The 23,310-nt window shown below is 44.0% G+C and overlaps 1 protein-coding gene across 1 annotated transcript in view; it reads right to left on the bottom strand.

Annotated features, from left to right (window-relative positions):
- sxph (saxiphilin) overlaps positions 1 to 893 on the bottom strand; it is a 101,385-nt gene extending 100,492 nt beyond the window's left edge. The window contains exon 1 of the mRNA XM_072587086.1: positions 707 to 893. Within this exon, the coding sequence (XP_072443187.1) occupies positions 707 to 767 (61 nt within the window). The 5' untranslated portion in view covers positions 768 to 893. The remainder of the gene's footprint in view (positions 1 to 706) is intronic.
- Between the last annotated feature and the right edge of the window lie 22,417 nt (positions 894 to 23,310).

Genomic DNA, 23,310 nt, shown 5'->3' with positions numbered 1-23,310 from the left:
GTTTTAATGAGTGCCTTAAAGGAGGAAAGAAAAACAGAGAGGCGTGAAAGGTTAGGGAAAGAATTCCCTAGCTTAGGTAGCGGAAGGAATGGCCACCTCAAGTGGATGGATACAGTTGGGGATGCTCAAGAGGCCATAATTAGAGGAGCACTTAAAACTCAGGAGAATTGTGGTTTGAAGGGATTGCAGGAGTAGGGACGACAAGAAAACAGAGGTGGGAATTTTCAAATTTCAGGTCTTGCTTAACCAGAAGTTAATGTAGCTCAGAAAATACTGGGGTGACAGGCGAAGAGGATTTCGTGGGAGTTAAAACATGGGCAACAGTTTTGGATGACATCAAGATTATAGAAAGTTTGTGTGTCTAGCCAGAAATGAGTGATTGTGGTTAACTCTCCAGGTAACCAGAGCAGAGCCTGAGACAAGGTCAAGATTCGGCCATATTACTGAGGTTAAAATATGTGGTTAATAGCTCATCCCCGGCTCAAATGTGACACCAAGGTTGCCAACATTTTGGTTCATCCTCAGACTGTTAGGTAGAGTTATGGCTAGGGTGCAAAGTTCCTGACGAGATGTAAAGGCAGTAGCTAGTAAATTAAAGTGTAGTATATTAGACAGAGAAGTACATGCCATTACATTATGCAATGAAGTATATTAACCGCACCGGCTAGATTGTTCTTGCTGTATAAATTCAAAAGAGCAAACTTACCAAAAGCAATTGCAATAAAAGAGATGAAAACAATTGCTCCTTTCATAGTGAAATGTCTCATATTTCTCTTTGCCTCTCACCAGCAATCTCCTGTGACAGATTCCAGCAACTGCAAGGTGTGGTGCAGTGTATGACTCAGATAGAGAGCTGCACACATTCCCACTAAGATACAAATTGCATTCCAAACTGTTCCTGCTGACGTCTGGGTCCAAGGCAATTTTAGGGGCGGAAAGCAGTGTGTTATCCTTTGCTTAAAATAATAATATTCGGAAGCTACTGGCAACTGGGTTTGAAGTCACAAATCTTCATATGGAAATCATTATCTTTCTTTTTTTTATTGCAACCAGATTGCGGTCAGAAGTTGAAAGGGATGGAAGCTGGCAATATTGTAAGCACTTGTCAAAATCGCAGCGCAGTTCTACATTGCGGCATTTTAACTGTTTCAGGGCTATGGTTCTAATTACAGCAAACTTTCTGGATACCAGAAAAATTGTTAAAGAAAGTTCAAAGTCGGTGACAAAAAGTCTTGAGGTCAAATGGTTGGAAAGTTTCAGATTCAAAATTCTCTGGTTTCAATAAAGAAGAAAGAAATTCCATTTTCTATTTCACGTGGTGATAGTGGGTAGTGTCCCTGCCTCTGAGTTAGAAGCTTTGGGTTCAAGTTCTAGTCCAGATGCAATGGTTGTGGAAGGTGTAGTCATGACATGGCCAAACAGGTCAATTTGTAAACCTTTCTGGTATATGGTATTGACAGGCAGTAAGCTCAGAAGATTTTCCTGGTCAGGTGCTTGATGGAAAGCAATCTATACAGACTTCTACAAATGCAACATACAGTCACACAGACTCCTTAGAAGTGGCCAGTAGGTGATTGATTCAGTTAGCTGGACAGTTGGTGTCGATCAGATTTGTGCCAAGAGCATGGGATTCACTCCCATTCTGGCAAGGGTGGATTTAGAATTAGCTTTCTGAGGGTGGTGTGATGGCACAGTGGTTGACACTGTTGCCTCCTAGCTACAGGTACCTGGGCTCGAGTCCACCCTCGGGCGACCGTCTTGTGGAGCTTGCATGTTCTCCCTGTATCTGTGTGGGTTTCTTCTGGGTGCCATGGTTTCATCCCATGGTCCAAAGGTGCGCAGGTTAGGTGAATTGGCCATGCTAAATTGCCTACAGTACCCAAGGATGTGCACACTAGGTGGGTTACCCATGGGAAATGCAGGGTTGCAGGGGTAGGGAGTAGGTCTGGGTGAGAAGCTCTTTGGAGGGTTAGTATGGGCTGAATGGCCTGATTCCACAACAAAGCAGGTCTATGATTGTCTGGTTATATTTTTTTCCTTTCTTACTCCCCCACTATCCGCCTAACTGCGGTAGTGCTTCTATTTTCCCCAGCACCCATGTGTGTGTGTGTGCAAGTGTGAGACACAGTGAGAGACACAAGGTGCACAAATCTTTATTCATTTTTTACCACCAGGAAGAAAGGAAACACCCGAGTGGCCAGCGACGAGCAGTGCCCTTCACATCAAAGGGCAATGCTGTGTGATCAAACAGTGAAGGGGAGGGCAGGGATTAAATCAAAATAGAGTTGGACGGGAAAATAATACACTCCACTCCCTGCGGCGCCCACCTCTCCCTGATTGCCTGGTATTTTTAAATATAAAATCCCCTCCCCACACTAGTGCCAAACAGCAGAAGCACTTATTTCTTCTCCAAGTTTTTTTTCCAGGTTAACTTTTGTTTTTTTGCTTTTTAATTTTCCCCCATACTACTGCCCAACTGCGGTAGTGCTTATACAGTAGCGCCTCGACATACGAACAACCCCGTTCACGTACAAATCGGTTTACGAACAGGATTGTATGTAAAAGTTTGCTTCAATGTACGTACAAAATTCAAGGTAACGAACGAAGCTCCGAATGCAAAAAGCCCGTGTGCGACCACGTGGTTTCATTGTTCTGCTTTGCTACTCGCTTGTTGAACGCAAAAGCGCTCGGGCCCCACCTGATCTCATTCAGTTCGTCTTTGGCGCGTGCGTTGTGAACAGCCGTCCAAGAATTCTTCCGCTCTCCGAACAATGGGAAAAGTTGATTCAGTTCACAAACTTTTCGGTTCGCGAACCGGGTCCCGGAACGGATTAAGTTCGTAAGTCGAGGCGCTACTGTATTTTCCTCAGCACCCATGTCGCGTGTGTGCAGGTGTAGGACACAGTGAAGAAAAACAAACGTATAAATCTTTATTTATATTCTACCACCAGGAAGAAAGGAAACACCCGAGTGGCCAGTGACAAGCAGTGCCCTTGACATCAAAGGGCAATGCTGTGTGATCAAAAAAGTGAAGGGATTAAATCAAAATAGAGTTGGAGAGCGAAATAAAACACTCTACTCCCTGTGGTGCCCACCTCTTCCTGATTGCCTGGTTATTTTTTTTTAGTAACAAGCCTAGGTGCAGGCAAGGCCCAGGCAACAGCATTGGTGCAGAGGCGCAGACAAGCCCCAGGCTGTAGAAGTGGGAGCAGGCCCAGGCTGCAGCAGCTCAAAATAAAGAAAAAAAAACAAACACAAAAAAACCATAAAGAAACCCAAAAAACAAAACAAATATCTTCTCTAAACAAGGGGAAAGAAAAAGAAACTCTCCTCCTCAGTAACAGCAGGAACACATTGACTGCGGCACCAGCCAGCACAGAGTCAATTCCCAGAACTGAGGAGATTCCAAATCCTCTGTATATATTTTTTTTCTTTTTTTATAATCTTAGTGGTAGGAGCAGGGCCAGGCTGCAGCAGCCTGGGTCAAAATAAGGAAAAAACAAATGCAAACCAATGATAAAGCAACCCAACAAAGAAGCAAATATCTTCCCTAAAACTCAAAGTCAAAGAGACTCTCCCTCTCAGTACCAGCAGGAATACACTGACTGTGGGCCAGCCCACAGTCTCCTGTTCATATTTTTTCTTTTTATTTCTTTCACCATATTACTCCCTAACTCCGGTAGTGCTTATATTTTCCCCAGCACCCATGTTGTGTGTGTGGAGGTGTGAGACACAGTGAAAGATACAAGGTGTACAAATCTTTATTCAATTTCCACCACCAGGAAGAAAGGAAACACCCAAGTAGCCAGTGACAAACAGTGCCCTTCTCATCAAAGGGCAATGCCGCGTGATCGGGGAGGGGAGTCAAAATATAGAGTTGGAGGGGGAAATAAAACACTCCACCCCCTGCGGTGCCCACCTCTCTCAGATTGCCTGGTTATATTTTTTTCTACCACCAGGAAGAAAGGAAACACCCAGTGGCCAGTGACAAGCAGTGCCCTTGCGAGAAACAGAACTCACTCACAAATCAATCAGCCTGAGACAAAGCCTTGGAAACAAGAACAATTTATTACAGTCTTGCAAGAACTGGACGCCTCTGCAATCAAGCAGAAATGCGCGCGAAAACAGAGCCTGTTAGCATTCTTATTTAATTTACAAGTTGCGGAATCACGCCACCCTTTTCCCATCCTATCATAAGCTGATTACCTCACTTATTAGTTATTTTCTTACCTGGCCATCCTGCTGTCCTTGTCTGCATTCTTTGTTCCTTGTTTGTTACAGCTTGCTCTTCTATCCAGTTTCTCTTATCATACTTTATTGTGAAATGCTCTTGCTGCTTCTTTTTGTGGTCAGCTACAACCCTATAAATTTATTTCACAGCTTAAAACTATTTTCTTTAAAAGACCCTCTATATTCATTAAAGTCTTAGCCTTAAGTATACTACATGCTACATCTACAAGAATTAACACCCCACGCCCCCCACCTGCAAAACTACATTTCTAACGTCCCACAATTCCCACTTTTTCTCTTTCTCTAACTGTTGTTTTTGCACTTATTAAGTCTCCTTTTAATTCATTTTCTTATGTTGTGCCCTATTACGCCTTTTGGTGATGAGGTTCACAATCTTATACACGGTATCATTTTACATTTGTGTTGTTCGTCCCTCAAACTCTAGGAACATTCTTTGACTTTCTCTTTGTTGCATATCACCTGCTGATTGTAAAAGCATCTGATGATGTATTTGGGTTCCCTCCCCAAGGAATGTCATCAGTCGGCTCATTACCCATTTTAGGACATTGAACCCTACCACCAGACCCACTAATATCAATAATCCATAGATAGCCAGATTGACTAACCACGTTCCCCAACCAGTCAATCCACAATTCCCCCATTCCCATCCTTTTTCATTCCGGTACCGATTACCGGCCTCCCTCATCTTGGCGATTTTGTCTCGCACGTGTTTGGAGATATCAGTAATGTTAGAGGAGACCTCAGGTGTGTACATACAACATTCCTCTCCAATTAGTGCACAGGTACCACCCTTCTCTGCCAGAATATAATCCAGAGCCATCCTGTTCTGAAGAGTCGTTAGCCGAGTGGCAATCATTTCGGTCGTTATGGCTGCTACTTGGGATTGGGTTTTGGCCAACGCATCGGCAGTATTGTTGGCCAACTCTTCCAGGGAAGCCGCCAACTTTTGTATTTCTACTCCTGCTCGAGCGGTCCCATACATAGGTATCAAAGTCCAGAGGAGGGAATCTCCTTCGGTTACTTCCCGGGTTACTCACCTTTCTCCCTGTTTATTCCGAGGTATTTTTGGGGCTCTCTTTAACAGCCTCAAGTGGGGAATTATATCAGCGAGGTAGCAGCAGCCACTCCAACCTTTCTGGCTTTGAGGCAGTGTTTGATCAACATCATAACATGCATGCATTCCTATACATTCGGTCATGTGAATGTATTTCTCCCCAGGAATAAATGGATAGGCCTTCAGGCTGCATACCCAATATGTTCCGTTTAATATTTGGGAAATGGTTGTGGCAGTGGCTTAGCTGGTGTAGACACAAGATGATTTTCCGAATCGGAAGGGTGCAGTATCATTCTGATTACAGAAACAAGTGGTAATTACTGCTCCTTTCGGTGGGGAAACTCTAAGGCCATCAATAGCCACCCAGAGTTTTCGGGGCTGGTCGAGGGAACCATCCCACAAAGTTATAAGTACCCTTTTCAAATCTCCAAGTTGTATCATTTGAGCCCGAGTCGAATTGTTGTACATCGTACACTTCTCTTTTGGTAAGTGGTATTACCGTGAGAGGAATTCCAGATTCCCCATGGTGTGGGATCTCAGCACATACCCAACAGTCAGTATGCCCCTTTAGTTTAGCATAATTCTGACAAAAAGCGGTAAAATGATTCCCCCCCCCCCCCCGCCCCTTGGCAGCTGGCGCCAATATTATCGTGACCATATACTGACCATTCATTTCAGCTCACAACCCTATCTGTCTATCCCCTAACCCTTTGTATGCCAGGGAGGAGTGAGTCCATGCAACACTTACAATTGTTTTGGGATACAGTTTTTTAACCGATACTTAATAGTGTCTTATCTCAGTCCATTCTGTTTGCTCAGCTTGACTTTCAGAGGGTTGTCTGGAGGATGAGCTTGCCACTCTGTTGGAGGGGAAGGAGCGTCCACAGGGCCCTTAACACGAGTGTGATGCTTCCACCCTTTTTCAGCAGTTCGGATGGCTGTTTCAGTAGTCAGGAGGGTTAGGAACGGTCCCTCCCAGCTTGGGTGTAGTTTGGTATCTTTCCAGGTATTTATCAGGACCCAATCACCCGGTCGTATCCGATGTACTGCGAACTCAAGTGGAGGTGTCTGGGTCAACAGACCCTTCTTCCTAAGGACAGACAAAGAAGAGCCGAGCGCCACAATATAGTTCTTTAAAAACTTATCATTGAACTCTACAGTTGGTAATTCCCCTCTTCCACCCAAGAAAGGTAATCCAAACATCATCTCATAAGGAGAGAGGCCTATATCACGCCTAGGTGCAGTCCTAATGCGTAGCAATGTGATAGGTAAACATTTTGTCCATGGTAATTGAGTCTCTAGGACTAGCTTAGACAATTGCTTCTTTAAGGTTTGATTCATTCGTTCCACCGTCCAGAGGAAGGCGGGTGCCAAGGAGTGTGGAATTCCCAAGAGATCTCTAATCCCGCCATTACTTCTTGTAAGACCTTAGAGGTAAAATGGCTACCTTGGTCTGAATCTATACTTTCCACCACTCCATATCGAGGAATTATATGTTCGAAAAGAGTTTTCACTACTCCCTTCGAGGTGGCTGAGGACATTGGAAATGCCTCCATCCACCCAGTTAGGTGATCCATTAGGACTAATAAGTACTTTTGTTTCCCTACTGGGGGTAATTCTGTGTAATCTATCTGTATTCTTTGAAAAGCTCTTACTCCAGGGTTTCTTCCACCTCTTGGCCCCCCTCTCATTACTTTCGTATTAATCTTTCAGCAAGTCGGGCCTCCTGCACATACCTACTTGGCTAATGTGTATATCCCTTTACACCCGTACTTCCTTAACACTATGTCACACATAGCCTGGGAGGTCCAATGACTGCCTTGGTGCAAGGTGGTTAGGATGTTTCTCATGACTGGTTTACTCAACAACTCCCTCCCATCCGGGAGGATCCATCTTCCTTCGGTTGTCTTAGCCATCGTTACAGTTACTGCACTATCCTCCACCCCAATTTTTAAGCCCAGCAATATAATTAAATCCCTACCTAATAGATTCCTTCCAATGTCAGGAATATATAGTAATTGTCCTGTCACTTCCTCATCATTTCTTCTAATTAGGGTTGGCTCAAAAATAAGCACCAAGAATTCTTTGCCTCAAAGTTTGGGAGAAGATTTGTAGCTCGGGTGCTCGTTGTTGTGGTTCTGTTCGCCGAGCTGGGAATTTGTCTTGCAGACGTTTCGTCCCCTGACTAGGGGACATCCTCAGTGTTTGGGAGCCTCCTGTGAAGTGCTTCTGTGATGTTTCCTCCAGCATTTGTAGTGGTTTGTCTCTGCCGCTTCCGGTTGTCAGTTCCAGCTGTCCGCTGCAGTGGCCGGTATATTGGGTCCAGGTCGATGTGCTTATTGATTGAATCTGTAGATGAGTGAACCTGGACCCAATATACCGGCCACTGCAGCGGACAGCTGGAACTGACAACCGGAAGCAGCAGATTCAAATCACTATAAATGCCGGAGGAAAGATCACAGAAGCACTTCACAGGAGGCTCCCAAGCACTGAGGGTGTCACCTAGACAGGGGACGAAACGTCTGCAACACAAATTCCCAGCTCGGCGAACAGAACCACAACAATTCTTCGCCTTTTACTCCGGAAACCTTAAGATACTCTTTAGTCAATTTAACACTGGTAGGTCTAAAACTTAGAGATGACCGTGCTGCTCCCGTGTCCACCAAAAATATGGCCTCCTCCCCTTCAGGTCCCACCTTTAGATTTATCAAGGGTTCCTGGTGGGTCTCAGGAGGGAGGAGCCCCTGACTCCCCTAATCTTCATCTAAAGTCATTAGGTAAACGGCTTCCCTTTCTCGTGCTAATCCCGGGCATTCCCGTTTAAAATGCCCCACTTTCCTGCAATGGTAACACCCTACCTGTTGCCTCCTTTCCCGGGTATCTGACCCTTGTCTTTCATGTCCTCCCCTACCCTTCCTGTTATCCCCTGATCCCATTCTCCTTTTTGTTATTTCTTCTCCTGCCGCCACCATCATTTTGTCTTTCTGTTCCTGCTTCTCGTCTTCCCTTTTCACATACACTTTCTGTGCCTCATGTAACAGTTCTTCCATCTGTCTTTCACTCCATCCATCTAATTTCTGTAATTTCTTTTGTATGTCCGGCCATGATTTAGTTACAAACTGGACCTTTAAGAGTCTCTGTGCTATCTGATTATCGGGATCCATTCCTGAATACTTCCCTGTGGTCTCCTTGAGCCTTTTGAGAAATGCAGAAAGAGTTTCATCCTTCTCTTGTCGTACTTCAAAGGCCTTAACAAAGTTTTGTGATCTAGGCGCCACCTCTTTAATTCCTAAAACTACCATTTCTCGTAAATCCCGCATTGACTCCTTCTCTTCCCTGTCATTATTTTCCCAGTGAGGGTCAACATTTGGGAATTTCTGTTCTGCTGGGGCCCCTTCTTCCCCAACTGGCTGCTTCTTTTCCCATTCCTATAAAGCTGCTCTCCTAATCATACCTCGTTCTTCCCCTGAAAATAACGTTCCTAAAATTGCCATCAGTTCTCCCCAGGTATATAAATGAGGCCCTAGGAATTGCTCTAATTGTTCGGCTAGTCCAACCGGATCCTCTATTAAACTTTTCATTTCCTTTTTAAAGACCCTAACTTCACTGCTAGTTAAGGGAGCGCTTACATATCTGATTGTACCTTCCCCAATCGGAACCTCTCGTAAGGGACATAATTTTATATTTTCCATTATTCCATTATCTCTGCCCCTCGTTTACGTGTGGTGGCTCGAGTGTGAGTGACCCAATATTCTCCCCAAAGGACTGTCAGACGGGATGTATCCCCTTTAACGTTATTTACAGGTCGATCGTTACCCAGGCAACTCCCCGTGTCTCCCATTGTTGCTAATTTAATTATTCTTAATGAGGTCCGGTGTCATCTTCTTCCACACCCCCGTCAGGGGCCTGACTAGACACCTGACTAGACACCTTACTCGTCCGATTAATCTGGCCAATTATATGTTTTATTTTTGAGACTTCAACTGTTCTCCATAAATCACTTTTATGTAAGGATAAAAGAGATGAGTTAGAAACTGATAGTAAGGCAGTCATGACCTGTAAAAAGAACAGGAGTTAATATTTTATTTCACAAACTGTAAAATCCTTAACCTTAAAAGAAATCATGTTAAAATTTCCATAGTAGAAATCAGATTCAAAACAGTCCCGGATCTCAAGCTCCAGGGAACAAAGCACAAACATTCAGTCACCAACAAACAAATGTGCATTCAAACCGAATCACAAAGGGTTTAACTTTCTACTTGCTGTACATCTCTCTCTCTCTCACACAGACACCATGTCTCACAGACATTTTGAGCTTCCCGCAACAACTCCTCGAGCTTTTGAATATTTTTCTGGACTTCTGACCATAAGTTAGTTACGAAGTGCACCCTCAGTACTAGCTACTAGCTAGTAGCCCTTCTGCTACTAGCCCTTCTGACACGGGATGTTTTCCATGGACATATGCTTTATTTTATATATCGCCAATTCTCCGTCCTTGTCGTATGTCCCGACCACCAAGGCAATACTTAAAGGTCTCTTTTCTTACCTTGGTCTGTGCACAGAGTTACCTGGTCATTTCGGTGCGCCCCGTCCTGTGGCAATTCCTGCAGCAAATACCGCTGACCCCGGTCACCTGGATATATCCTTTAAGACCTTTCCCTACCCAGGTCTTGTGCACAAGAGTTGCCCGACTGAACCTGCCACGTCTGCCCGCTTTGTTTCCAGTGTCTCCCAGTCCGGATCATACACGCCCAAACCGCGAACGACAAGCAAGGGAGTTGGAGATCACCGAAATCGGTGAGGTGCACCTCCCCCGTCGTCCGAAGAGTGTCGAGCGATCGGAGTTTTGGATCCCAGACGAGCCCCCAAATTGCGAGAAACAGAACTCACTCACAAATCAATCAGCCTGAGACAAAGCCTTGGAAACAAGAACAATTTATTACAGTCTTACAAGAACTGGATGCCTCTGCAATCAAGCAGAAATGTGCGTGAAAACAGAGCCTGTTAGCATTTCTATTTAATTTACAAGTTGCGGAATCGCGCTTCCCTTTTCCCATCCTATCATAAGCCGATTACCTCACTTGTTAGTTATTTTCTTACCTGGCCATCCTGCTGTCCTTGTCTGCATTCTTTGTTCCTCGTTTGTTACAGCTTGTTCTTTTATCCAGTTTCTCTTATCATACTATAAACTTTATTGTGAAATGCCCCTGCTGCTTCTTTTTGTGGTCAGCTACAACCCTTTAAAGTTATTTCCTAGCTTAAAACTATTTTCTTTAAAAGACCCTCTATATTCATTAAAGTCTCACATTCATTAACATCCCACCACCCCCCCCCCCCCCCCACCACCTGCAAAAACAATGTTTCTAATCTCCCACACCCTTGACATCAAAGGGTAATGTTGTGATCAAACAGTGAAGGGGAGGGGAGGGGAGGGGAGGGATTAAATCAAAATAGAGTTAGAGGGGGGAAATAATGCACTCCACTCCCTGGGGCACCCACCTCTCTCAGATTGCCTGGCTATGTTTATTTCTTTTTTTTACACAAGGTGCACAAATCATTATTCAGTTTCCACCACCAGGAAGAAAGGAAACACCCGAGTGGCCAGTGACAAGCAGTGCCCTTCACATCCAAGGGCAATGCTGTGTGACCAAACAGTGGAGGGCAGGGACTAAATCAAAATAGAGTTGGAGGGGGAAATAATGCACTCCACTCCCTGCGGCGCCCACCTCTCCCTGAACAACTCCAGAGTGTTGGTGGACACCGTGTGCTCCCTTTCCAGAGACACCCGTGCTCTAACATAACCGCGGAAGAGGGGCAGGCAGTCGGCCCTAACGACCCCCTCCACAGCCCGCTGCCTCGACCTGTTTATGGCCAGTTTGGCCAGGCCCAGGAGCAGACCCATGAGGAGGTCTTCAGACTTGCTCTCCCCCTCCATACCAGGTGATTGCCTGGTTATTTTGTTTTTTTTTACCCCCACATTACCCCCCAACTGCGGTAGTGCTGATTTTTTCCCCAGTACCCATGTTGTGTGTGTGCAGGTGTGAGACACAGTGAGAGACACAAGGTGCACGAATCTTTATTCAATTTCCACCACCAGGCAGAAAGGAACCACCCGAGTGGCCACATCAAAGGGGAATGCTGTATGATCAGACAGTGAAGGGCAGGGCAGGGATTAAATCAAAATAGATTTGGTGGGGGAAATAATGCACTCCACTCCCTGCAGTGCCCACCTCTCCCTGAACAACTCCAGGGTGTTGGTGGACACCGCGTGCTCCTTCTCCAAGGACACCCGGGCTCTAACGTAACCGCAGAAGAGGGGCAGGCAGTCGGCCTTAACAACCCCCTCCACAGCCCGCTGCCTGAACTGTTTATGGCCAGTTTGGCCAGGCCCGGGAGCAGACCCACGAGGAGGTCTTCAGACCTGCCCTCCCCTGATTGCCTGGTTATATTTGTTTTATTCAGAGTGAACAGAACCTCTGACATTCCTGTTCTTTATTTTTTCTTTTTTTTTATTTGGTCCAGCTCCCTCAAGAGCCAGATCTCAGAGTGAGCAGAACCTCTGACACTTCTATTTTTTTTTCTCTCTTTTTCCCCCATACTGCCTAACTGCAGTGGTGCTTATTCTTTCCCCAGCACCCATGTTGCGTGTGTGCAGCTATGAGACACAGTGAGAGACACAAAGTGCACGAATCTTTATTCAAATTTCCACCATCAGGAAGAAAGGAAACACCCGAGTGGCCACACAAACAGCCACGCAGCAATCTAAAACTTACTGCAGTGTGGACAATCAGGTCATGGCCCCTTTAAGATTTGCATGTAAGTAGCCATTCAGCAACTTTAAGGGAACCACACAGTGCAACAAGTAAGACATATGTAGTGAAAGGAAATTGGAGGGATCATCACTGACAAGGCCAACATTTATTGTCATTCCAACATTTTTAAGGAGGTCGTAGTGAGCTGTCTTCTTCAATCATTGCAGTCGCAGTAGTGAAGATAGAATTCCCACAGTGTGGAAGCAGGCTATTCGGCCCATTGAGTCCACACTTACACTCCGAAGAACAGCCCACCCAGACCCAACTCCCTATCATATCCTTGTTAACCCTGCATTTCGCTCGGCTAACCCACCTAACCTGCACATCTTGGCGACAGTGGGAGGAAACCAGAGCATCCGGGGGAAACCAGCACAGACCCAGCAAAAATCCTTAAATGGCAATATATTTTGAAGTAAAGTTGGTGCGTGACTTGAAGGGGACTTGTAGGTGGCAGCGCAGGGGAGAGAGAGAGGATGGTGGTTGGCGGTGAGATGGTAGCACTGAGGTGGGGGGAATCAAGAGATTGACCCCAGCGTGGAGGATAGATCAAGCACAGCGTGGAGGATAGATCAAGTCTTCAAAGGGAAAGCCCAGCAAGGAGCAACTGCAGGCTCATGACTAAACAATGAGCGTAATTTGAAACTTTTAACTTTACTTCTTATTTATTGTTTTATACTGAGAAGAACTGTAATATTGAACTATTAACTTATTTGTTGATTTTTCTACTTTTTGCCTAAGATGTTTTTACCTAGGTACTTGTACCTAGGATGGCACCATATGGGGTGACATTATACACTTTTCACTGTACTCCCATACCCCTGTACTTGGGTACACGTGTCAATAAAACCTAATTCTAATTCTAAAGTTCCATGCCTCTGCGGTCCTTGCCTTTCCAGATGGAGAGGAAGAGAATTTTTTTTAAAGAGGGATGTTTCCCTGTGGCATTTCTTTCGCAAGAGAGCGGTGAAGTCAAGGCAACTGAATATTTTTAAGGCTGAGGCAGAAAGATTCTTGACTGACAAGGGAGTCAAAGTGTCTAGGGAGTAGAAAGGACAGAAGATGCTCCAAACAAAATAGCCATGATATCTGTAAAATGGTGGACCAGACTTAAGGGATCAAAAAGCTTACTGCTGCTTCTAATTCATATGTATGTTCATATGTTCTAAGCAGACAGCTCACAGGTTTAGGAGGTTCTTTCAAAGAAGCTTTGACAAGTTGCTGAAATGTATCTTATAGAAGTTAATCACTGTGACGGAGGGAGTGAATGTGTAAAGTGATGCGATAAGGTCCCAATCAAGCTGCTTTGTCCTGGGTAGCTTCTTGTCTTTTGAGTGTTGTTGGAGCTGTGCTCATTCAGTCAAGTGGGGAATATTCCATCACACTGTTGACTTGTGCTTTGTAGATTCTAGACAGGCTTTGGGAAGTCACCCATTGAAAATACTCAGTCTCTAATTTGTAGTCACAAGTACTTATGTTGTTGAACCATTTGTGTTCCTGGTCAACGGTAATGACCAAGATGTTGACAGTAAAGAATTCATTGAGAAAAATGTCAAGGGGCAAGGATTATGTTATCTCTTGTAAATGTGTGGCATGAAGGTTACATGCTACCAATCACCACACGCTTGGACGTTGCCCAGGCCTTTTGCTATGGCCATGAACTTGTTTATTATCTGAAAAATTGCAAATGAAATTAGAAATTCTCAGTGAAAATCTCTATTTCTCACCTTATGACAGAGGAAAGATGATTAATGAAGCAGCAGAAGATGGATGTGCCAAGAACACTGTCCTGTATGATGTCCTTGGTCAGAGATGATTGGTTTCTAAAACCCACAATCATATGATTCCAGCCAATGCAGAGATTTTCCTTCATATCCATTAATTTCAATGTAACTAGAGTTAATGTCGTTCTCAGTTAAATGTTGCCTTCACTTCTATGTCAAACTCTCATGTTTGAACAAAGCGGGCAATTAAATATGGAGTTGAATGTTTCTGGCAGAATCCAAACTGAGCATTGGTTAGCAGGTTACTAGTTACTACGTGCCACTTAATAGCCATGCTAATAACCTCTTCTATCACCTTGCTGATGACTGATAGAGTGGTGACTGGAGTTTTCCTGTGTTTTGCAGGCTGGACATACCTGAGTAAATTTCCAATTTGTTAAGGACATGCATCTGATGTAAGTGCACTGGAACAGATAGACTAGAGGCATGGCCAGCTCTGAAGCATCAGTCGCAGCACTGCAGCCAAGATGTTGCTTAATAGAAAGTCAATTCATGTCAGTGACCAAAGGGGTTAGGTTTAATGGAAACTCGTGCCAGTTAAGAAAATAAGCAGCAAATATTTGGATGATGGCAAGTGGAGGAAGAGAGACCAGCCAGGTGGATGTTAGTACACAGTCAGTTTGAAAGGCAATAAAGGCAGGGATCAGAATTTCAGTAGATGAGCTGTCGCAGGGACAGAGCTGGACACAATGGGGAACATTGGTCGTCTAATGATGAGGTGAATCTCCTTCCCCAAAAGACACCCCTTTTACCATAAAGGGTACATTTGACTCTTCTAGCTGCCCTCTCTCACCATCGCCATCTGCTGCGGTGGGTTCCAGCACAACTGCTCGAGCCCCCTTCTCAGTCAGTGACTCCCTTCACCATCACCACCTGGTGCTGTAGGTTCCAGCATGTCTACTCAAGCTCCCCTTCTGAGTGCCCTCTTTCACTATTGCCACCTGTTATTGCAAGTCACCTCCTACTTCTCGCATGCAGTCTGAAAAATATAATTATGAGCAGTGCATACACAGGGTTTGGACTCTTTAATTCAGCTGGAGAAGATGTTTCCATTTATGGATGAACCCAAAAGTAGAAGCATTAGAATTGATGTATTTTTGGTCCTTGAAAGTTATCAGGCCTATGACAGCGGGGGTGTGGGAGCTGCATGCAAGAGTTTTTTTTTAGATTAGATTCCCTACACTATGGAAACAGGCCGTATGGCCCAACACATCCACATCGACCCACTGAAGAGTAACCCACCCAGATCAATTATCCTACCCTTCATTTATCCCTGACTAATACACCTAACTCTACGGGCAATTTAGCATGACCAATTCACCTGAGCCGCACATCTTTGGACTGTGGAAGGAAACCGGAGCACCCGGAGGAAACCCACGCAGACACAGGGAGAATGTGCAAACTCCACACAGACAGTCACCGAGTTGGGATTAGTACCTGGGTCCCTGACGCTGTGAGGCAGCAGTGCTAACCACTGAGCCACCATGCTGCTCCAGTTGGTAGGCGCCGTAAGCTTGAGAGAATGCGGATGTGGTCAGGGAGAAGCTGACTGCAAAACATCGTAGGTGGGATAGTTCTATTTTCTGTGGAATGTTTAAGTAACACGTACTTACCTTGTTGTTAAGCATTTGTTTTGTGACAAGATTCAGGTCTATGAGTTAGGTAACACCCACCATTAAAAAAAAACCTGTGTGATTTAAAGGTGGCTCGTAGATGGTAGTTCTTTATCAGAGCTCCTTGAGAACTATTGTTGCATTAGAGTCCATGACCTGAAAGGTTTGGCTGGTGACCTCCACTAAGGGGTGTGGTCAGGACCCACAGTTTGGGAAGCCCTGCAAATAAATTCAAGGAAGGATTCACAAGAAACTTTGCTCCTTAGGGAATGGTTAGAATGTTGAACTTGCTCCCTCATGGATCATTTGGTTCAAAGATACTTTTAAGGATATCCAGATGTCTACATCAAGGAGAAAGGGATAGAATGATAAACTAAATTGACTGGAAGGCAGCTTCAGTGGAGCGTAAACACCAGCGAAGATGAGTTGGGGAGAGTTGAGGGAACTGGCCCTCATCTGTAAATGCAGCCAAACCAATTTTGAAAGAAGAGATTAAGTACAAAAGATACTCTCTTACTCCTGACCACTATTCAATAGATACTGCAGATAGTGAAAGTTCATGTAAATATAAACAGAATTCTGGAAATATTCAACAAGTCTAGTAACAAAAAAATTAGAAGGAATAGTCCATTTAGTCTATTAAACCATTGATGATGATCACGGTTGATCTGACTGTAGCCTCAACTACACTTTCCTGCTTATCCCCACTTTGCCTCCCTTGTTAGTCAAGAATCTGTCTCTCGCTGCCTAAAAATATAATGCCGCAACATTCACTACTCTCTGAAGAAATCTCCACAGGCATCTGTGTCAAGAGGCTATCCAATTGCTCCATCGACTGCAATGCTCCTTTTAAATTTTCTTAGTAGACTTACACACAAAGACAGACAAGCCATAGGTATTAAGCATGCAAAAATAAAATGTAGTTCAGGAAAATACAGTTTAATATTACCAGTCTGGATCACAGGATGCAATGAGTTGCTTTCTTTTTCATCCCTTTAATTCCTTTTGAGTTCTTTGCCGATGAAATGAACTTACTTGCACACTGATACTGTCCTTCATTTGCTGATTGAACATTTGCCCTTTCATTGTCTTTAAATGTGTTTTATTCCTCTTTCAATAGGGAATGTGCAGAGTAAGATTAATGGAAGGCAGCTATGACTGAAGATGTTCTAGTACATCCACATTGGAGAAAGAAACACAGAGCAAGATTGTTTCATGCTTTGCAAACCCGTTCAAGCCATTGTCCCTGATCAAGAGTCAATCAAGCAGTTTTTCTTTAATTCAGAACACTTTGGTTCCATGGCGTTTATTTCTGCTCTCGTTGCTCCAGGTAAACACAGCATTGCATACAACTCACAACGCTCCCTAATAAACACGGTTTTTAAAACTGCATTCTCTTTGGCATGGTCTCCTTGGTTTAAGGCATCCTTTTCCAATACATAGCTTGAAAATGAGAAAAATGCGCTCTTTAAGGCAGATCGAGAATCTCGCATGGTATGTTGCCTGCTCAGTGCTTGGGTGCGAGACATCTCTGATCGGCGTGAAAGGATATTGGAGCAGGAGGACAAGGATCCAGTTGTTGTAGTCCACATTGGGACAAACAATATAGGGCAAGGCTAGGAAGTAGGATCTGAGGATTTATCAAGCACTAGGAACAAAAATTAAGGAACAGGTCATCAAGAGTGATAATCTCTGGATTACTACTCAAACCATGTGCAAATGAGTTTAGGGATAAGCAAATTAGGGAAGCAAACATGTGGCTAAAGGAGTGGTGTGAGAAAGAGGGGTTCCATTTCATGGGGCATTGGCATCAGTTTTGGAACAGGAGAGATCTGTATTGATGGGACGGTCTCCACCTGAATCAATCTGGGACCAGTGCTCTAGCCAAAAGGATAAATAGGGTACTCACTAGGACTTTAAACTAGTGAGTAAGGGTGAGGGAAGACGACAGCAATTATTATGGGGAATAAAAAGGGAAGCAGCAGGATAGCATGTGGTTTAATTACACAGCAGACTGTGAAAGAAGCAAACAGGAAGGATATTTCAGAAGATATCAATGGAGATGTTGGAATTCATAAAGCGGGTACAAAAACTACCATAAGAGCACTTTACCTGAATGCTTGTAGCATTCATAAGGTACATCTTTGAAAGTTGCCACCCAGGTAAATAGTGCGGTGAAGAAGGCATATGGCGTACTGGCTTTTATTGGTAGAGGAATTGAGTTCCGGAGTCCTGAGGTCATGTTGCAGTTGTATAAGACTCTGGTGCGGCCGCATCTGGAGTATTGTGTGCAGTTTTGGTCGCCATACTATAGGAAGGATGTGGAGGCATTGGAACGGGTGCAGAGGAAGTTTACCAGGATGCTGCCTGGTATGGTAGGAAGATCGTAGGAGGAAAGGCTGAGGCACTTGGGGTTGTTTTCATTGGAGAAAAGAAGGTTTAGAGGTGACTTGATAGAGGTGTACAAGATGATTAGGGGTTTAGATAGGGTTGACCGTGAGAACCTTTTTCCACATATGGAGTCAGCTATTACAAGGGGGCATAGCTTTAAATTAAGGGGTGGTAGATATAGGACTGATGTTAGGGGTAGGTTCTTCACTCAGCGAGTCGTGAGTTCATGGAATGCCCTGCCAATAGCAGTGGTGGACTCTCCCTCTTTATGGGCATTTAAGCGGGCATTGGATAGGTATATGGAGGATAGTGGGCTAGTGTAGGTTAGGTGGGCTTGGATCGGTGCAACATCGAGGGCCAAAGGGCCTGTACTGTGCTGTAATCTTCTATGTTCTATCATCATAATGGCATAAATCATTGTGAATGAATATGATTTGGTAACCATTACAGAGACATGGTTACAGGATGATCACAACTAGGAATTAAACATCCAGGGGTATCAGACTATTCGGGAGGACAGACAGGAAGGTAAGGGAGGTGGTGTAGCTCTGATATTTAAGGATGATATCAGTGCAATGGTGAGAGATGATATAGGTTCTATGGAGAATAAGGTTGAATCTATTTGGGTGGAAATTAGAAATTCTAAGAAGAAAAAGTCATTGATTGGAGGCCATTTGCCCGAAACGTCGATTTTCCTGCTCCTTGGATGCTGCCTGACCTGCTGTGCTTTTCCAGCACCACTCTAATCAAAACTTTGGTTTCCAGCATCTGCAGTCCTCACTTTTGCATAGTCTATAGGCCACCCAAATAATATCATATTGGGATGGGCAATAAACAAAGAAATAACTAATGCCTGTAAAAATGATACAGCAATTATCATGGGGGATTTTAATCTACATGTCGATTGGTCGAACCTGTGATAGTTTTCTTGAACAGTGTGTAATGGAACCGACGATGTGACAATAGAATCCAATACCAGGGTCCTATGGATGAACAAAAGGAGACTATAACAGGATGAGGGAGGAGTTAACTAAAGTAGACTGGAAGCAAAGACTGTATGGTGGGACAGTTGACAAACATTTTTTTTTCATTTAGATTCCCCGACAGTGTGGAAACAGGCCCTTCGGCCCAACATGTCCACACCAACCCTCCGAAGAGTAACCCACCCAGACCCATTTCCTTCTGACTGATGCACCTAACACTGTGGGCAATTTAGCATGGCCAATTCACTTGACCTGCACATCTTTGGATTGTATGGGGAAATGAGCACCTGGAGGAAACCCGCACAGACACAGGGAGAATGTCTGCGTGGAGTTTGCACAGACAGTCACTCGAGGCTGGAATCAAACCTGGGTCCCTGGCGCTGTGAGGCAGCATTGCTAACCACTGAGCCACCATGCCACCCCAAAGCAATTTCAAAGCCCCACTTTCAAAGCAATTTTGCAAAGTGCTCCATAAAAGTATATACTAGTGAAAAAGGAATCCAGGATGAGTTGGACCGAAAGGTCTGTTTCTGTGCTGTACATCTCTTATGACTCTATGAAAAGGAATAATCTGCCATAGATGTCTAAGAAAATAAGGGAAGCTATCAAATTGAAAGAGAAGGCATCCAAAGTGGCCAAGATCAGTGGGAAACTAGAAGATTGGGAAAGCTTTAAAGGTCAACAGAAAGCCAAAAAAAAGCTATAAAGAAAAGTAAAATAGATTATGAGAATAAACTAGCTCAGAATCTAAAGACAGATAGCAAAAGTTTGTACAAATATATAAAATGTAAAAAAGTAGTTCAAGTAAACATTTGGTTCTTCAGAGGATGAGAAGGGGGATTTAGTTTTGGGATATGAGGAAATGGCCAAAGCATTTTGTGTTGGTCTTCACAGTGGAGGACACTAATAATATGCCAGTAATTGACAAAGAGACGAAGATATATGTGGAACTGGAAACAATCATTATTAGGGAAGAGGGAGTGTTGGGCAAGCTGATGGAGCTAAGGGTAGACAAGTCTCCTGGCCCTGATGGAATGCATCCCAGGGGGCTAAAGGAGATGGTAGAAGAAACAGCAAATGCACATGTGGTAATTTTACAAAATTCACCAGACTCTGGGGCAATTACAGAAGATTGGAAAACAACAAATGTGACACCACTGTTTAAAAAAAGAGGATAGACAAAAGAAGGGGAATTATCGGCCAGTTAGCTTAACTTCTGTAGTGGGGAAAATGCTTGCGTTTATTATCAGGAAGAAATAGCAAAGTATCTAGATATAAATTGTCCTGTTGAGCAGATGCAGCATGGGTTCATGAAGGGCAGGTCATGCTTAACTAATCTACTGGAATTCTATAAAGACATTATGAGCATGGTGGAGAATGGGGACCCAGTGGATGTGGTGTACCTAGATTTCCAAAAGGCATTTGACAAGGTGCCACACACCTTGGTGCAAGGCACTACAGGTAATGTATTAGCATAGATAGAGGATTGGTTGACTAACAGGAAGCAAAGAGTGGGGATAAATGAGTGCGTTTCTGGTTGGTGATTGGTGACTAATGACTAGTGGTGTGACTTAGGGATTGGTGTTGGGACTGCAATTATTCACAATTTACATTGATGATTTGGAGGCGGGCACCACCTGTAGTGTGTCAAAATTTGAAGATGCCACTAAGATGAGTGGTAGAGCAAAGTGTGCAGAGGAATGTGAAACTTGCAAAGGGACATAGATAGTTTAAGTGCATGAGCAAAGGTCTGGCAGATGGAGTACAATGTTAATAAATGGAAAGTCATCCATTTTGGTAGGACTAACAGTAAGAAGGACTATTGCTTGAATGGTAAAAAAAATTGCAGCATGCTACTATGCAGAGGGACCTGGGTCTCCTTGTTCATGAATCACAGAAAATAATTAAGGCGGCAAATGGAATTTTGTCCTTCATTGCTGAAGGAATTGATTTTAAAAGCAGGGAGGTTATGTTGCAGCTCTCTAGGGTGCTGGTGAGGCCACACCTGGAGTACTATGTACAGTTTTGGTCTCCTTACTTGAGAAAGGATGTGCTTGTACTAGAGGGGGTGCAGAGGAGGTTCACTAAGTTGATTCTGGAGTTAAAGCGGTTGGCTTATGAGGAGAGACTGAGTAGACTGGGGTTATATTCATTGGAATTTAGAAGAATGTGGGGAGAATCTTACAGAAATGTATAAAATTGTGAAGGGAATAGATAAGATAGAAGTAGAGAGGATATTTCCACCTGTAGGTGAAACGAGGACAAGAGGGTAGAGCCTCAAAATTAGGGCATCAGATTTATGCCTGAATTGAGAAGGAACTTCACCCAGATGGCTGTGAATCTATGGAATTCCCTGCCTCATGACGTAGTTGAGGCTTCCTCAGTAAATGATTTTAAAGTACATAGAACATTACAGCGCAGTACAGGCCCTTTGGCCCTCAATGTTGCGCCAACCTTTGGAACCAATCTGGAAGCCCATCTAACCTACACTTATTCCATTCTCATCCATATGCCTATCCAATGACCATTTAAATGCCCTTAAAGTTGGTGAGTCTACTATTGTTGCAGGCAGTGCGTTCCACGCCCCTACTACTCTGAGTAAAGATACTACCTTTGCCATCTATTCTATATCTATCACCTAAGTTAACTATCAGCTAAAATAATTAACATTTTGAACAGTAAAGGCATTAAAGGTTATGGTGAGAGGGTGGGTAAGTGGAGCTGAGGCCACAAAAAGATCAGCCATGATCTTATTGAATAGCAGAGTGGGGTTGAAGGGCCAGACAGCCTACTACTGCTCCTAGTTCTTATGTTATGTTTATAGAATATACTTGCTGTTATTTGAACCAAAAGGAATGGAGCCTCTAATCACAGATTGACCTAGATATGCAAGTTTCTATTCCAAACAGGAGATTCCATTGCACCAGATCACTTCCTATTGCACTGAGTTGATGAGCTAAGAAGCACTTCATGTTCATCCAGGAATAATAAATATTTGCCCAAATTATTGTGTGCATGTGCCAGACACCAGATTGTGTTTGTGAATAAAATGATGATGAGAGTTTCAGCATGAAGGGAACCACTATAGAAGCTGAGTTAAAATGACATTTTACAAACTCTCTTGGTAGTTCAGTGGATAAACATACTGAATTGATCTTTCACCTCCCTCTCTGTCTTTTCAGGAAGAGTATGATACACAAAGCTTGTGCTTATGTCTGCTGAGTCGAAAAAATTATTTTGCCTGGAACAGATTGCCAGTTTATCACACAACTTTGGGGGTGGTTGGGGGGGAGACACCACTGACAATATCAGCATCAAGCACAGTTGACCGGTCATTCTTACCGCATACAAAGCTAAGAACTAGGTGCTGGAATTTGACGTTTCAACGTTCCTTCGTCATTCAATAAGATCATGATTGATCTGATTTCTTTTATTCACTCATGGGACGTGGTTGTTGCTGGCTGGCCAGCATTTATTTCCCATCCTTAATTGCCCTTGAGAAGGTGGTGCTGAGCTTCCTTCTTGAACTGCAGCAGTCCATGTGCTGTAGGTACACCCAAAATTCTGTTAAGGAGGGAGTTCCAGGATTCAGACCCAGCAACAGTGAAGGAACGGTGATACATTTCCAAGTCAGGAAGGTGAATGGCTTGGAAGGAACTTGTGGGTGATGTTCCCAGGTATCTGCTGCTCTTGAACATCTAAATGGAAGTGGTCACGGTTTTGGAAGGTCTAAGCATCTTGGTGAATTACTGCAGTGCATCCTGTGGATAGTAGGTAGTGACAGAGCAGCCCTATGGTCTGCTGGTAGTCTTGTTGAGTTATTTGTTATTGGTAACCCCATGGATGTTGATAGTGGAATGGTAGTGGGGCTTTCAGTGATGGTAACTCAATTGAATGCCAAGCATTGGTGGTGAGATTGTCTCTTACTGAAAATGGTCATTCCCTGGCATTTGCCACCTGTCAGCTCAAGGCTTGATATTGCCAAATTGTGTTGCATTTGAACATGGACTGTTTCAGTATCTGAGGAGTTGTAAATGGTGCTGAACATTGTGTAATCATCAGCAAACATCCCCACTTCTGACCTTATGATGGAGGGTAGGTCATTGGTGAAGCAGCTGAAGATGGTTGGGCCTAGGATACTACCCTGGGCAATTCATGCAGAGATGTCCTGGGTCTGAGATGACTGACCTCCAACAACCACAATATCTTCCTATGTATCAGATATGACTCCAATCATCTGACAGTTTGCCCCCTGATACCCATTGAATCCAGTCAAGTTTAGCCTTTATTTAAGGGCCTGTCACTCTCCTCGCCTCTCTGGAATTCAGCTCTTTTGTCCATGTTTGAACCAAGTCTGTAATGAGGTCAGGAGCTGAGTGACCCTGGGGGGGGGGGGCCAAACTGGGCGTCACTGAGCAGGTTATT

Source organism: Chiloscyllium punctatum, chromosome 17 (genome assembly GCF_047496795.1).
Source record: "Chiloscyllium punctatum isolate Juve2018m chromosome 17, sChiPun1.3, whole genome shotgun sequence".
Lineage (NCBI taxonomy): Eukaryota > Metazoa > Chordata > Chondrichthyes > Orectolobiformes > Hemiscylliidae > Chiloscyllium > Chiloscyllium punctatum.
The sequence above is the reverse complement of the archived record's forward strand: the minus strand, read 5'-3'. Positions and strand labels throughout refer to the sequence as shown.